The sequence below is a fragment of the Cyprinus carpio genome, chromosome A12, assembly GCF_018340385.1.
Source record: "Cyprinus carpio isolate SPL01 chromosome A12, ASM1834038v1, whole genome shotgun sequence".
Taxonomy (NCBI): domain Eukaryota; kingdom Metazoa; phylum Chordata; class Actinopteri; order Cypriniformes; family Cyprinidae; genus Cyprinus; species Cyprinus carpio.
Genome location: NC_056583.1, coordinates 9,912,894 through 9,928,842, shown reverse-complemented (window position 1 = coordinate 9,928,842; position 15,949 = coordinate 9,912,894). Strand labels below are relative to the sequence as shown.

The window sequence follows — 15,949 nt, the reverse complement described above, 5'->3', positions numbered from 1 at the left end:
AACCTTTATATTCAAAACATTTTCATGAAGCATGAGATTTAAAGGAGTTAAAGATTCAAAGAAACGTATGTGTCCATCGAATCTGATATTGTTACTGATATTAAATATTGTTCAAATATATTTTTCCTACTACTGGGGAATTATTTAAAGGTTCTTGATTACAGTGGCTAAAAGCAGCACTATGGCTTTTAACAGTGGTTCATATATAGATGATATTGCAGTTGTAATTTGTTCTTTTTAGAAGTAAATGTTTCCCCCTCTGTTGTTGTTGTTGTTGTTTTCCTGTTTTCTAACCTTTTGACAAAGTTGACAAATTCTTATAATGGTAATTATTTATGAGCATCTGCTGGTTGATTTGATTAGTAGCATGCATGCAAACTTATATTAGCCAATATCTTCAGCCTTTTGTAAACTCTAGAAACTATTTGTCATCCAAAGAATTGTTGAATTGTTGCTTAGTTGTAGCAAACTTATGATTATAACAAAACACATAACTTGTCAAAAATGTCAGACCATGACACGTACCCTTTACAGTGTATCTGAATTATACAGCTCAGATTGTCCAGCTATTTAGAGATCAGCACTGCCCTCTACTGACTTAAATAACATACTACAACTGGAGCTTTAGTTATCATAACCTGCATTTGTAATTAAAGGAAAACTCACTGACTGCTTACACATTACCATGAAATTTGAGAGATAGAGAAAATATATGAAAAAAATGTATACAATGTAAGTATTGATGTGTGTGTTTTTAAAGATTGCTAGTGTAGATGAGATTTGTTTTTTGTCAAACAGAAAGTCAATAAAAGGCACATGATAATTTTTATACACATACAACTCCTCTGTCAATTAAACATTATTACTGACTCAATATATGCTAACAAAATTTGGATTAAACAAATAACTAGACAAATGAAAAAAATAAAATTCAAATGGCTATCCCAGCACTATGAAGTGGCTGGTATAATTATCATCAAGTCTTTTTTTTTAGAAGTATAATAGTCTACTTGTTTGTCTTCACATGATACCCATTTTGGGTCTTTCCTCAGGCTGTTCTTTTGGTTTCTCTGACAACGACGAATGACAGCGACTGAAAACAGCAGAAGAGAACTGGAGATCAGGGCGAACCCACTCAGAAAGAATGTTGCCGTGTAAGTCCCTGTGGTGTCTACCAACCAACCTATGCAAAAAAAGTTACATGATTACCTCATAAGCTTTTTTTTTTTTTTTTTTTTTTTTTTTAAATAATCTTTATCCTTCCAAGAAAATAACTCTTTTAATGTGGTAAAATGAGAGCAGTTTGGATTGTTAATGTATCTCTGTCCATTTTTTTTTTTTTGTCTTTAAAGAACACTCTAATTTTTAATCTATTTTTATGTACTGATTACCACAGAAAATAATAACAACTCATCACAGTGACAAAGTAATGTGTATATAAATATTCTGAGGCTCTTACCTCCAATGGGTGGGCTGACCAGATAGGGAACAGCGTGGAGGAAGTACACAACCCCAAGAGCTGAAGAGAGGTATGTTGTCCCTACAACATCTGACGTTACCACAGGAATCAGGGCAACATAGGCGCCATCAAAGTACCCATAGAGCACAGAGAAGGGTACCAGCAAGGCAAATGTGCGTAAGAGGGGGATAAAAAGACAGCATAGTCCCTCCATTCCCACAGCAAACATGTAGCATATGTTCCTGTACTTCTTCAGACATCTGGGAGAGATACAGAAAGTGTTAATCAGCATGATCAGAAGCAAACAATCAATTATTTTTGTTTATTTTCCTACAACCTGAGCATTTTTTTTTTTTTTTAGCTTTTTGTCCTCTATGATTAATTTATCAGACAAGAAACCATGACATGTACACTCTTGTAAATCTCAACTCTAAACTGACAGCTGGGTCAATGATAAATTAAGACAAAAAAATAAAATATAAAATCTAAAAACATGTTCAAAGGTATTAAAAAGTATACTTTGTCTTCATGTTCATTTCATAAATGTTTTAGAAAACTTTCAGATTAATGACTCTAAATGTGTCAAAAATATCACCATATTTTCCATACACTTTGAATACATGGGTGTCACAACCCCAAGTCACCAGTCTATTCACTATCCTGAATCACCACCCAAGTCCACTGGGAACTACATTTCCCAGCATCCCTTCTGGTCAACACCTGTACTCAGTCAGCCATCAACCACACCTGTCACAGATGATGTCATCAAGGCCTGTATAAGAGCGGTTACTCTCCACTTCTTCCTTGTCTGGTCTTGTTCCTCCACATATGAGGATTAGCTACTTCCTTGGATACTTACCGATAGTGATGGTGAAGCTTTTCAACACGTTGTACACTAATGACATCTTGTGGTCAAAGGTGCCTTTGTGTCCAGACATTCTTGGACTGTTTCATATAATAAATCAATTTGGGCTACGAAAACAATACAAGGCAATAAAAATAAAAATGTCATTGTATTTATACAATGTATGTATAAATGAGTCTGTGAATAAATTTATGAAATAATAAGCTCATGTATGGGTCATTTATGATCAAAATGAATGAATATTATTGTGGAATGGTCAGTTGAAGTGTTTGTGAAGTGGGGATTAACACAAACTGAACATGCACAAAACTACAATGTAAATATTTATTTGTATTAGATTCAGATTCAGATTCAGATTCAGATATCTTTATTAGTCCCCAAGGGGGCAATTCAGTTCTACAGCCAACCCATCCAATAAGGGTTAAATTAGAATTATTAGCACACAATAAATATAAGAATTATAAAGTTAAAAAATGTATACAAACGATCACACCCTGACACACACATACAGCACAACACACAAATTCACCTGCCAGGTATTATGATTTATTCTTTTCAAAGAAGTGAATGACACTTAAACCTGCACAATGGGTTCATGTTATTTGAATCAGAATATGAAGAAGTCACGTGGTTGTGTGCCAAAACTAAGCTTCAGACGTCACATGGTTGTGGAAAAACGTATCAAGCTCCGGTACAGTACTTTACTGAGAGATTTTTTTGATACAAGCTTCAAAGAATCTGTGCCAAAGGTCACATCACTACTTACCGCCCTATCAGATCTGTTCAAAGGGCCAGGAAACCCAGTTGAGTTATGCTAGGTCTGTCCACTTCTAATAAGTATACCCTTGCCTATTTCATGGCTTTTCATGTATTTTCTATAGGCCACATGTCTGTTTCAGAGCCTGTACAATCCCCCAAGCTCAAGCAAAGATGCCAGTTAACCTCAGCCCATAGGAGGAGGCTGAGAAAGAGGAGATGGTCCTCAGCAGCTCCAACCACTGACCCTGAGTCCGCTCCAGCCCCTGAGTCCACTCCAGTGTCACCTCCAGCCAAGGAGCACAGTATAGAGATGGCTCTATTCCTGGAGCTCAACCAAAAGTCTGCTTCAGCCCTCGAAGTCAGTAAAAGAGTCCACTCCGGAATGCTCTCCAGAGTTCGCTCCAGTGTCTGCTCCAGCCCCTGAGTCCGCTCCAGTGTTGGCTACAACCAGTGAGCACAATACAGAGATGGCACCATTTCCGGAGTTCAGTAACGAGTCTGCCCCAGTCTCAGTGATCTGTATCGAGCCCATTCTGGCCCTAGAAGTCAGTGCCAAGGCCATTGCTTTCTCTAAATCTAAATGGGAGCCCCCTCTAACTCCTGAATTGGCTCAGAGCCCGCTCGTGCCTTTGTAATAACTCATCATTGAAGTCCAGTCCTTGAGTCCATATGAGAATTCCTTCCTGACCGTAAACCCACTCCAGAGCCCCTGACCAGAGTCCAGTGATGACCCCAGTCCTTATCCCTAGTTCGTGCCTGCTCTGGTCCCTGAGCTCAGCCCTGTGCCCGCTCTTGTCCCCAAGCACAGCCCAGTGCCTGCTTTCATCCCTGAGCTCAGCCTAGTAAATTTTCAACCACCAGAAACCTCAATTAACAGGGCAACCAAGTCAGAATCTCCAGCAATCATGAGTGCTAGACTTGAGTCTCCTGAGGTCATAGCCCATAGGTTAGTACCCAATCAGATTGTTCCCAGCCTGGAGGATTCAGAATTCCTTCTGTCACTGATTATTCTTCCTATTACGGCAGTAGACATACTGTGTGTTTGGGACACACACTCCTGTTTGATTTATCTGTAATGCAGTACCCATACTATGTGTTTGGGCTGCACATTTTGTTTGATGTCTGTGTTAATTCTTGAGTTTTCGTTCTGTCAGTCGGCAACCCAAGAAGGCAACCTTGGGTTACTTGGTTACCCAGAGGTGGCTGTGGACCGAATCTCCTGTTTTCCTGTATTCTGGCCAAGGCGGCTGATGGAATTTTTTTGGGAAATTTCTATTTTCCTGTCTTCAATGTCCTGACCATGGCGGCAAATGAAATCTCCTGTTCGTCTGTCTTCTGTGTCCCGGCCACAGTGGCCAATGGAATCTTCTGTTCTCCCATCTCCTGTCTGTCAAGACCAGCCCTCCAGATGCCCATCCCTCAGCCGGCCCTCCAGACCCCCATCTCCCAGCTGGCCCTCCAGACAGTCACAAGTCAACCAGCCCTCCAGACAGTCCCGATTCAGCCAGCTATCCAGTTTGTCTCAAGCCATACATCCTGCTCGGAGATGGCACCTTGGGCCATTGCTAACCTCTCTGTGCTTTATATCCCAGTCCCTCCACATCTGCCCTGGTGGTCATCTGCTCTGCCATGGTGTTCTTTAAGCCCATCTACACTACTCTGTTGGTCAGCTGCTCCACCTTGGAGGTCTTCAGCACAATCTATGCTGCTGTGGTGGTCGTCTGCTCCACTGTGGTGTTCTTTAAGCCCATCTACACTACTCTGGTGGTCATCTGCTCCACCATGGGGATCCTTAGTCTACACTGTTCTGGTGGGCATCTGCTCCACCATGGGGATCTTCAGTTACAGTACTTCGGCTCTGCACTGGAGGGGCTCAGTGCCTTGTTGGCTTCCTGCTCAGCTGGCTCCACCCTGGCTCATATTATCCTGGTTTCATCATCCCTCTGCTCCCCAGTTGGACCTGTATTTGTGCGAGGTCACACCTTCTGGGACAGGGAGTACTGTCTTCAGTCACCAGCCCAGTCCACTGGGAACTACATTTCCCAGCATCCCTTCCGGTAGGGTGACCACACAGGCCATTTTTAAGGGATGCACCCTTGCCAGGATTTCTATATTGCCTAAAATATCCAGGTATCCAGATCGATCGTTGTATGGCATTATTTCACAAGAGCTACAGAGAGCAGAGCAGACGGCTCCTTATGCTTTCAAACCACCTGTACTTGCAACAAAGAACTATTTATGATCAAGCTAAGAGCAATCTATATTCATTGATTATATACTCACCTGTTTACCATCCTCCTTCTCTAAAATACTTGTGAATAAAGACTTTGTTGTTGACTAAGGAGTCTTCTCCTTCTGTACTTGTGACAATGGGAGTATACACATTTTAATCATTATTTATTTTATTATTTATTGGTCATTAATATTATTTTCTTCCATTTTCAAATATGTTCTTTTAATGAATTCATGATATCATGACAGTATTATCACCACAAAAAATAAATAAATAAAATGCTAATCAGAAAATCCATGCAAAAGTCATTACATGTGTATTAAGATCTAGAAAAAAAAGATGTCAGATGCCATGTCATTGACCCAGCTTTTTATTGAAAAACAAAATCTGTGCTAAGAAAAATTGATAATCAGATCTTAACAAAAGCAACAACATGTGGCTCAGTCAATAAATTAAATTAATAATAATCAATAAATTTCTGTTTTTGACCTTAATGCAATACTAACACAACACAAAACAACATACCTCCTGTCAGTGAGCCAGCCAAATGTGATGTTGCCAATGATGTCAATGACCCCTAGTATGGACATCAGGAAGGCAGCATGCTGATGACTGACACCTACATCCAGTGCATACGGTACTAGGTACACAAACGGCAGACTGCACCCACTGGCCAGCAACAGGAAGGAGCCTGCCAGCACCAAGAAGTCAGGTATGAGCAAAAAGTTGTATTCCTGCATGGACCGAAGACAACGTTGTTTAGCATCTATTTCTAATTTATCTCCCACAGCCTTCCCTGAAGGAACGCCGTTCACCATGGGTGGCTTAACACCATACTCGCACTCAGAGTCCACTGGTAGTGGACGGGCCTCCTCTTCTTTTAGAATGATGGGCCGTATCAGAGCTCCACATACACACAGGTTAGACACAAAGCCCCCTAATATAAGGAGGGCTCCCCGCCATGAGTAGTGTTCGATTAGTAGCTGTACTACTGGGGCAAGGATGAAGGTCCCAATGCCACTCCCAGACATGGCAATGCCATACGCCAAAGCCTTCCTCTCACAGAAATAGATACCGACCATGGCAATAGCAGGAGTGTAGCAAAGGGCAAAGCCAAGCCCTAAAAAAGAAGAATATAAAATAAAACCACTACATACAAAGTACAGAATATGGGTCTGTAGGTCAATGTTTTATTCTTAAGACTCTTACCAGTTAACACTCCCAGGGTGAGGTAAAGATATTCCAGGCTGGTGGCGAAGGAGCTGAGGACTAAACCTATGGAGGACAAGAATCCTCCTAGTATTACAGCTACACGGCATGACAACCGATTCCCGATCAGGCTTCCGAGTGGAGCTGCAACAGGTAATGTGAATAAATGTTGTGCAAATCATATTGAATAATATGTTAAGATAAAAATCATAAAAAAAAAAATTTAAATAGAGTAAATATTTAAATAATATTTACTGTAAGCTGGGTTTCCATCCATGTACACTACTATACAAACAATTTAGGGCCTTTTTTAAATAGAAATTGATACTTGTATTCAGCAAGGATGCAATTAAATTGATCAAAAGTGACAGTTTTACATAGTTACAAAAGATTTCTATTTTAAATAAATGTTCTGTTCTTGTGAACTTTCTATTCATCAAACAATGCTAAAAAATGTATTATGGTTTCCACAAAAATATTAATCAGCTGTTTTCAAAATTGATTATAAGAAATGTTTCATGAGCACCGAACCAGCATATTAGAAGGATTTCTGAAGGATCATGTGAAACTAAAGACCGAAATAATGGCAAGGGCCAGATTAACATAAGGGCTAGGTGGGGTTGAGGCCCAAGGATGGAGGGGGCCCATGATTGGCAGTGGAGGAAAAGGGAAAGTAGACCTAGATTGATTGGCCACTGAGAGCACCCGCACTTTTCCCGGTGGGCCGATTGCCGAAACCTCACCCACACCACTACATATTAAGCGCTGCAGTAGGCTATACTGTCATTTTTTACACGTTAAGTTAGCCCTCGACACATGCACACTAATCCATGTCCAGTGTCTGTGTTATTTCTTTCCAAAAGCGATAAAAATGTCCTTGAACTCGTTTAAACTAGAGTTTAGGGTATCTTTTAATCGCCTTGTCTTTACTGGAGCACATGAGATGTTGACACCAAAAGCCAAGTGATGAAACGGTGCTACCAGACCGGTGTCTCCCGCACAGTAGGAGATAGTCCAATGCTTTCATCAGTCTATTGAAGTGATAACCAGCACTTGATCCATTTAACTTTGACACACGACACTTACAGTATTAAGTGAACAGTAAAGGCTCTGTGGTAAAACTACAAGCATTATAAACCACACAGCACCACTCTTACCAGTCACAAACACTGTAGAAATATGGGATTATGGTATTTATTATTAATGTCATTATTATTGGCTACTTACATTTAAAGATGTTTTATTTTAGTTAATAAAAAGCTACAATAATGAGGAGTATTTGGCGTTTCATGATCTTACTAATACTAAGGTTAACTCTGGATTCAGGCATTACAGTAGCATTCAATTAAGGCAACTACAAAGGAGATTTTAATAGTTCTAATAAATGTTGAATTCAATCATTAAGCCTGCAATATAATGGTATATTAATTGTTAATTATTAATGGAATATTAATAATTAATTGTTTTTTGTCTTTGCAGTATATTCAAAAATATGTATTATTATTTGTTTCCATCTTTTATTTATTTATAAACTATTTATTTATTCCAGTTGCCCCAACCCCAGCAAAACATTTATGGAGGACTGTGTTGCCAGATGGTCAGATTATTATTATTTTTTTTTTTAATATTTATATCTGGCATTGCCTTCATTTTGATAGTACAGTTAGTTGACGGGAGGTGGTGTGGTTGTTATTTTTTTTTTTTTTAGTTTTTATATCTGGGACTTGAACTCAGTGGTGAGCAATGGTGCTATATGTGTCAATGTCTGGTTGGTGTGCAAATGTAAGGCCAACAGAGGGCACGCTTCTTGGTTGTTGTTTGTTTCTCTGGACTTCAGTTCCCATCACCCTTTGCTTTGAGAATCAAGTCTCATTTCATTCAGCTGTGTCTCATTTATCCTGTTAACTTATCCTCAAATAAGCCTGGTTTTCTGTGTCTTTGGTTGTTGGTTTATTATTTTCTGATGCTCTGTTTTGCCCTGATTTGGATTATTCTTGGTTTTTTGGATGTTTTACAATAAATGCTGCACTTGGATCTGCTTGTTTTGGAGCATTCCATGACAAAATAAACCAGCCATTTAGATCCAGCAGCTAGACTGAGATATCAACTTGTGGACCATGGGCATTTGAATTCTTCCTACTGTTTTGAAGAAGGAGCGGAAAGCTCGGCTTAGGATGTCGGTGGATCTTCGGCAACAGGGGATGCAAGTGGGTGGACTGGCACAGACTTTTTGGACATTGGCGGTAGGATTAGAACTTTGTGATTTTGAGCTCAGTCAGGTTTTTAATGACTGCTTAGACAATCCCTTGACTCCTCGGGAGATGGAGTGGTTTAAGACTCGACTTTTGGAGCTTCATTGATTGATTCTGTTATCACAATTTAGCAGTGTCATGTTGATCTGAGCCAATTGCAGTGCCAATTGCAGAGATCCCCAAGTCTGCTCCAGCTGATAGTGAATCTTCACAGTCTCTGTCTCGCAAACGAAGGTCAAGGAGGAAGAGGGCAGCAAAGACTACCCCGGTGGGTCCAAGTCTGGTGGTCCTGGAGGACCCGACTCCAGTGGCCTCCCCTCCGGTGGTCCTGGAGGACCCGACTCCAGTGGTCTCAGATGTTGCCACAGAGCCGCCCGATTTCACTATTGCTGCCATAATCAAGAAGGTCGTCTTTGCCTTTCACTTCAGGGCTGTTTTGCGTGCATGGACCGCCTCAGGGTTCAACTCCGGGGGTGATATAGTTTGGGGGGTCTTAGGGTTCAATTCAGAGCGTGCTCCAGTCTGGGAGCCCTCAGAGTCCACTCCAGAGCGTGCTCCAGTCCGGGAGCCCTCAGAGTCCACCCCAGAGCATGCTCCAGTCCGGGAGCCCTCAGAGTCCACCCCAGAGCATGCTCCAGTCTGGGAGCCCTCAGAGTCCACCCCAGAGCATGCTCCAGTCTGGGAGCCCTCAGAGTCCACTCCAGAGCGTGCTCCAGTCTGGGAGCCCTCAGAGTCCACTCCAGAGCGTGCTCCAGTCTGGGAGCCCTCAGAGTCCACTCCAGAGCGTGCTCCAGTCCGGGAGCCCTCAGAGTCCACTCCAAAGCCTGCTCCAGTCCGGGAACCCTCAGAGTCCACATGTGAACTTGCTCCAGTCCAGGAGTCCTCAGAATCCTCTCCAGAGTCTGCTCCAGTCCGGGAGCCCTCAGACTCCACTACAGGGCCCGCTGCCGCCCAAGCTCAAGGCCTGCCGGCTCCGCCCCTCCCTGGCCTCCTGCCCTGCTGGCGCCATCCTGGCACCCTTGTCTACTGCCTTGACCAAATACCCACACTTGCGGTCTTTGCACTTGATCACTTCACTACTTGAATGACGTATATCCTGTATTTGGCCCAAGTGTTCAAGTGAGGATGAAGACAACAAGTGTGTGTACAACTTTTCATTTCATGATGGGACACACTTTAATTTATGGTGCTTCTAATTAAGTGTTAAAAAGCAGTTGCAATTGATGTACAAAATAAATATAGGCTACACACCTCTGCACCAATAAAACGTGTAGCACTTTGTTTTACTACCAAATTATGTAATATCGAATTATTATTATTATTATTATTATTATTATTAATATTTAAGTTACATTGGCAATGTTTCCGTGATCTCTTGTGATCTTGGCAAAAAGTCTTGTGATTTATTTCCACAACATGATGCATGATGGGATACACTAAGCCTTGAATACTGCTCTGGATTTAGTGTGCATTAAGGGCACTGCGCTTTGGAGGTTTTTAAGATCTGGACAGTCTTGTGCACTTACTTCCTGTCCCACACACGCGCTCTCAAGTGGCCAAGACCACAAGTGGGGGTATTTGGACAAGGCATACCTCTGTCTCCAAGCCCTTTTCAGCTACACGGGCCTGGCCTGTCATCGCTCCCCCGATCTGTCTCCATTCCACCTCCCTCCAGAACTTTATGTTTTCTGGTGGAATGTCTGGTATCCACTCCTTAGAGAGGAGGTAATGTCAATGTCTGGTTGGTGTGCCCATCTAAGGCCACCAGAGGGCACGCTTCTTGGTTGTTTGTTTCTTTGGACTTCAGTTCCCATCACCCTTTGCCTTGACAATCAAGTCTCATTTCGTTCAGCTATGTCTCATTTTTCCTGTTAACTTATCCTCCTATAAACCCGATTTTCTGTGTCTTTGGTTGCTGGTTTATTTTCTGTTATGTGTTTTCTGATTATCCGGTTTGCCCTGATTTGGATTATTCTTTGTTTTTGGATGTTTTACAATAAATGCTGCACTTGGATCTGCTTGTTTAGGAGCATTCTGTGACAATATGTGGATAAGCTGCCCACAAGGCTATCGTAAATTTTAGCCCAAGTCAAGCCCTGATATTCTCCTCTTCTAGTGCCTGAAAGAAGATGTTCTAATACTAAAACTAGCCTATTTAAAGTAAAGAGTCATATGCTCAAAAGTTGCTGCTGTTTCTGGAAACCTGTTTGCTTACAAATTTACATACATATTCTTCTGACCACTAAGCAAACAATATTGTCAGATTGTTTGTCTGTGTTTTAAACAGCCACTATTTTTTTTAATTACATTACACATTTTGCAATATTAATTAAATGAAATATTTAACTTTTTTTTTTTTAATTTAATAAAGAGTCAGTCGCAATAACTTCCATTATATCTTGCATCAGTTTCCTCAGAAATGACGATTTTGTTTTATTGAACACATGGGATGGAAATGCTTTACTTGGTAATCATCTATATTGTGATTATTCCGCTAATGAACCACTCTCTCACATTGTGAGATCATAGAGTATTACATTAAATACCACTATGTGACTCTGTAGACTCCTACACAGCCCCAGAAACATATCACCCATGTGATAAAAGAGAACATGTCAGCCAAACACAATATTATAAAACGGATAGTTCCGGTCCTTGATTCTGATTGGTTGAGTTGTTGTAAATTACACTACAAACATACACCTTTGTTTACTTCTGTGTTTTGCTCGGCAATCACTTTGTTTGAAGTACACAAGCGTTCTAAGGAACTACATTGTTTGGTGGAAGAATACGGTTTTTATTTATATCATTACACTTTATTTGCTCTGTTTAATATCGTGAAACCTTACTATGTATATGGAATAACAGTTTTATAAAAGCAATAAGCCCCGTAAGTGTTTTACAGTGAATTTATAACAGTTTAGGGGGTTTTAACAACACCCCTTAACTGTTATGAATTCACTGTAAACCACAGTTTTTTGGGGCTTATTTCTTTATTGGAAAACTTTAAATAATAAAAGCATTTCTTATGTCTTTTGTTTACTTGACAGCTGCCTAAAGATGGCCGTTCCTTAGCAATGTAATTCTTAAGATCGGTGTACTGTCAACAGCAGACAGCACTGGGTGTAAGGGAAGCCAACAGGCCTGTTTTTTTTTGGGGGGGGGGGGGGGGGTCAAGCTTTCGACACTAACGACTCCTCTCAAGATGTTCGCTGTGTGTCGCTGACTTCAAGAGAATGTTTTCAGCCTCCCACAGACTGCAGGTCTTTTTTTAGTGTCTTATGCAGTATTGTCTCAGATGGGCAAAAACTCTGTCTAAACCAATTGTGTGAGCAATCTAGAAAAGAGAACTGGTAATTGAATTCTGCTGATGGAATCCCTACTTCAGACTGGGCCAATAATGATGACTGTTATATACTAATGTCGAATGATTTTAGTGTCCAACATGATTATTACATACCACACAGCATGGTTGTGCAGTCCACTAATGAATGAATCCATGCTGTCCCAGAGTAATCTCTTGCAAAGTGCATCTGAAACTCAACAAAGAATATGGAGATGCATCTGAAAAAGAGAAAAAGACAACTGATCAGACAAAACGCAGACAACACAAGTTGTGGTTTTGAAGGATCATACTGTGATGCTTCAAACTAACAACACGTTTTATAGTCCAGTGCCATTCACAGCCAGTAACAATGAACAGCCGTGCAGATCGTGGGTGTCTAGATATGAAAGGCTGAGACAGGGTAATGAGGCACAAGCCTCTGCAGTGCCTGTTCTGCACCTGAACAAACAAAACTAGATCACCATGCAGGTCATTTGGGTCAGAGTACTCAGTGTGGGTATGACAGCCAGCAACTCTCATGTCTTCCGCCGCTGAGACAGACATGTCTAGCCATCAGCCATCAACGAAGGAGATGTGCTTCAGTCAACTGTTCCACAGACAGTGAAAAAACCCAGTCGACAAAGCCAAGTTACGGTCTCAAAGGGTAAATTCTTAATCTAGAACTTGAATAACATGCACATATGTGGATGATAAGAGCTTTGAAGGGTTTAAGGAGAAAGAAGAGAATATCCATAAGATAAAGAAGAGGTTAAAAAGGCATTTTTTTTAATCCAAAGACCACAGGCTGCCCTTTAAGCTCTAAAAGAGTTTCATCATCTTGTACCTCTCTGGTTGATTATTACCACTTATCTCAACAGGACTTAAAAAATGGTCAAAAGAGTCCTTGTTTAAGAGGTGAGAGGTCACATAAAATATTTTGTTTTCCCCATCCTGCTTGCAATTTCATCCTTCCTACATCATTAGTGGATTTGAAGACCTGTTCTTCAGGTTCTTGCATTTCACACCAGTCCATGTCAGCCAATGTACATTTCAGTTGAACATTCAAATAATTATACAGCATGGTCAGTTCAGGACGTTCCTTGCCTGAGGGGAAAGACAAAATATTGCTAAATAGAACAGCTTGTTCAAAGCAGTATAAAAGGAAAGAGTAAATCTTTAAACATATTACAGAAAAATGTCACAAGTGTGTTATAACATAACCAAAGGAGTAAAAACACCATAGAGTGGCTGGCCATTAGATGCAAAACAACAACAACAACAACATCAACAACACTGTGTTATCTATATCCATGTGTGAAGGCCTGAAAGTTGTTTACAAGTCTGTCAAATGTAACCTGACCTCAAAGGCTGCAGCAGAAACACCAGATAGCACTTGTCACTTTGTGAACCAGTGACTCATTCTAGGTAATTCTCAGCGTGGAATGAACTAAATATAGTTGTGCCTCATGTACTGTAATAAACAAAAATATGTACTATTTAACAGGTTAAACCCATTTGAGAAACAAATCCTGACATTTAAAGAAGATACAATATTCTTTAGGTACTGAACATCAAGTTAAACTCTATGGTATAGCTGAAAACCCCACCTATCAAAACAGGTATGAATAACAGCATACACCCTCCAAAAAGCTTACCTCGTAACAGCTCTGGTGCAAACAGTTACCACAAAGCAGCCAGCCACGATCATCCATCCCCAGCCTCCATCAGGTGGAAGGACGCCTCCTTTCTTCTTTTCCTGAGCCATGGAGTCTGTCCTTCCCACCACCTTTATTTCCTTCCAAACACCCAGTCTCAAACACACGCTGCACCTCTCTGCCGCCACACTCACACCGTCATGGAATTCCTTCTGCAGATGTGAGGCCCGTTCAGTGACTCTGCTGAGCACAAGATGACACAGTCAGCAAAACAGACAGGAATAACTAACAATCTCAGCTAAAATGATTAACAGGCACAATGGGCGATGCAAATATTCTCAGAAAATGTGACATCTTCCAGGGTTTGGGGCTCCTTTTTGCTTTTACAAATGATTCACAGTAAAGAGTGAAATGATGCATGACTGCATTCATGGGAAGTGTTTATGAGAGAGAGCCCAGCTTGACGGGTTGCCATATTAACTTGAGACCTTGCAGTCTGCCTCCCTGACCCTTCTTACCCCTTTGTCCCAATTAAAAAGCTGTTCCCCTACCTAAATACCATCCAGTTTTCGGCATCCTAAAAAATATACCTTGACTAAAATAAGAGACAGTGGTGTGGAAAATGACATGCATACTTTAGAGCCATGAAGAGCTACAGAAAAAACAATAAAATGTGGCCATGTACACAATGTACACTGTCGGGATAAGATGATACCAGTTTTTGTCCCCCTTATTATGCAACTGAACATGTACTGTACTTTATGACTCTTCTAATCTAGATATCGTTCAACTGTGGGAACAGTCCAAATTGCACATTGTTTCAATGCAACTTGAAAAACACATCAACTTAACAGATTTCTATGAAGGTAGGCTTGTCTAATTGTCTAACTGTTAATTTGTGGGATTATTTACTCTCCTCTTCCTATATTCAAAATATGCCTTGTCAGTATAGTATAGCAAATTTTATGTGTGTAAATGCATCTCAGATTTAAAGTGGTTTCCTTCAGAAGTGCACCCCACTCCCTCCCAATTAATAATAGTTTTACTTATAATTAGCCTATATTTTGTAAAGACACTTGTCATGAATTTACCTAATGATCAAATAGGTTAAACCTTAGAAAATTTTTAGAAGGTCAAAAATTATTGCAAATTATTACATTTGGCATAGTAAAACCCATTATTATTATTATTATTATTATTATTAGAGATTTATTTTTTGTCTTTAAAGGAATGCGTCCAATCGTAACAAAATAAATTTATTCTAATAGGCCTAATAATAAAGTAAGAAAACTGAGAAAGTTTAATGACGTTTTGTTTTTCTTTGTTTTTAAAAATGGAATCTAAATTCACCAGTCATTCCTGTTGAAACCAGATGTTTAACCTTTGTCCGTCAATTAAAAAAAGTTACACATAGGTCCATAGTGGACAAAAATCTCCATGTCAAAAAACTGTCATAAAAATGTGGAGCTTGGGAGCACAGAGTTAAGTTTGGTCTCATTTTAAAGAAGAACAATGGCAAATTATTATTGAAGTAAAAAAAAAAAAAAAAAAATGAATGAGGTTTAAGTTTATGAAAATGATTTATGAACAATATTTTATATAAAAAAATATATTTTATGAAACATGTTAAACTCTATACCTGCAAGAAAATCTTGGGCACAGTACCAAATTTTCCCCATTAGATGCCAGTAAAACTCATGCACACAGTGGTTGGATTTGTGATTTGCAGTGGAGTTTTTCTCTCTCAAATTTTACAAGAACACTCACGCACACACAATTATTAATTTTTTTTTTTTTTTTTTTTTTTTTTTATTAACAAAAAATGAATGTGAATGAAAATGTTGATAAGGTAGGTCGAGGGTTAAAAAAAAAAACTTCTCAAAGTGGTAAATAGAGGCACTTACCATTTTATAAAACAACCGCAAACACGGTCCAAACTTTCCCCATTCAACTCCTCTGCAATCGCATGAACTGGTCCAGACGTTTGAAATTCTTCTGCACATTCGTTTAATTGAGTTGTTGCAGGATGTTCATCAACATCCTGCCGCTCACACCAGCGAAACAAGTTTGCAGCTGTCGGAACATCAAGACGGGGGTACGAGGTTTAGACGTGTGAACTGTGAACCTATTTGCCTCTGTCTCCACTCCCCCTCCCTACACGTGAAAGAAAATTATGCAAGTATAGACATGGC

General features: G+C 40.2%; 1 protein-coding gene across 2 annotated transcripts; it reads right to left on the bottom strand.

The window, feature by feature from the left end:
- Positions 1-737: 737 nt before the first annotated feature.
- On the bottom strand, positions 738-15,910 carry LOC109099496 (monocarboxylate transporter 12-B-like). 2 transcript variants are annotated; one of them, XM_042767428.1, is made up of 7 exons: positions 15,662-15,910; positions 13,758-13,997; positions 12,238-12,341; positions 6,526-6,669; positions 5,842-6,436; positions 1,460-1,719; positions 738-1,183 (listed from the first exon to the last, which is right to left on the bottom strand). In XM_042767428.1, the coding sequence occupies exons 2-7, from the start codon at positions 13,865-13,867 to the stop codon at positions 951-953; spliced, it is 1,446 nt and encodes a 481-aa protein (XP_042623362.1). In that variant the 5' UTR covers positions 13,868-13,997; positions 15,662-15,910; the 3' UTR covers positions 738-950. The 2 variants fall into 2 exon arrangements, with proteins under 2 accessions (XP_042623362.1, XP_042623363.1); XM_042767429.1 differs by having other exon boundaries at positions 13,758-14,000; positions 15,662-15,861.
- Positions 15,911-15,949: the final 39 nt, after the last annotated feature.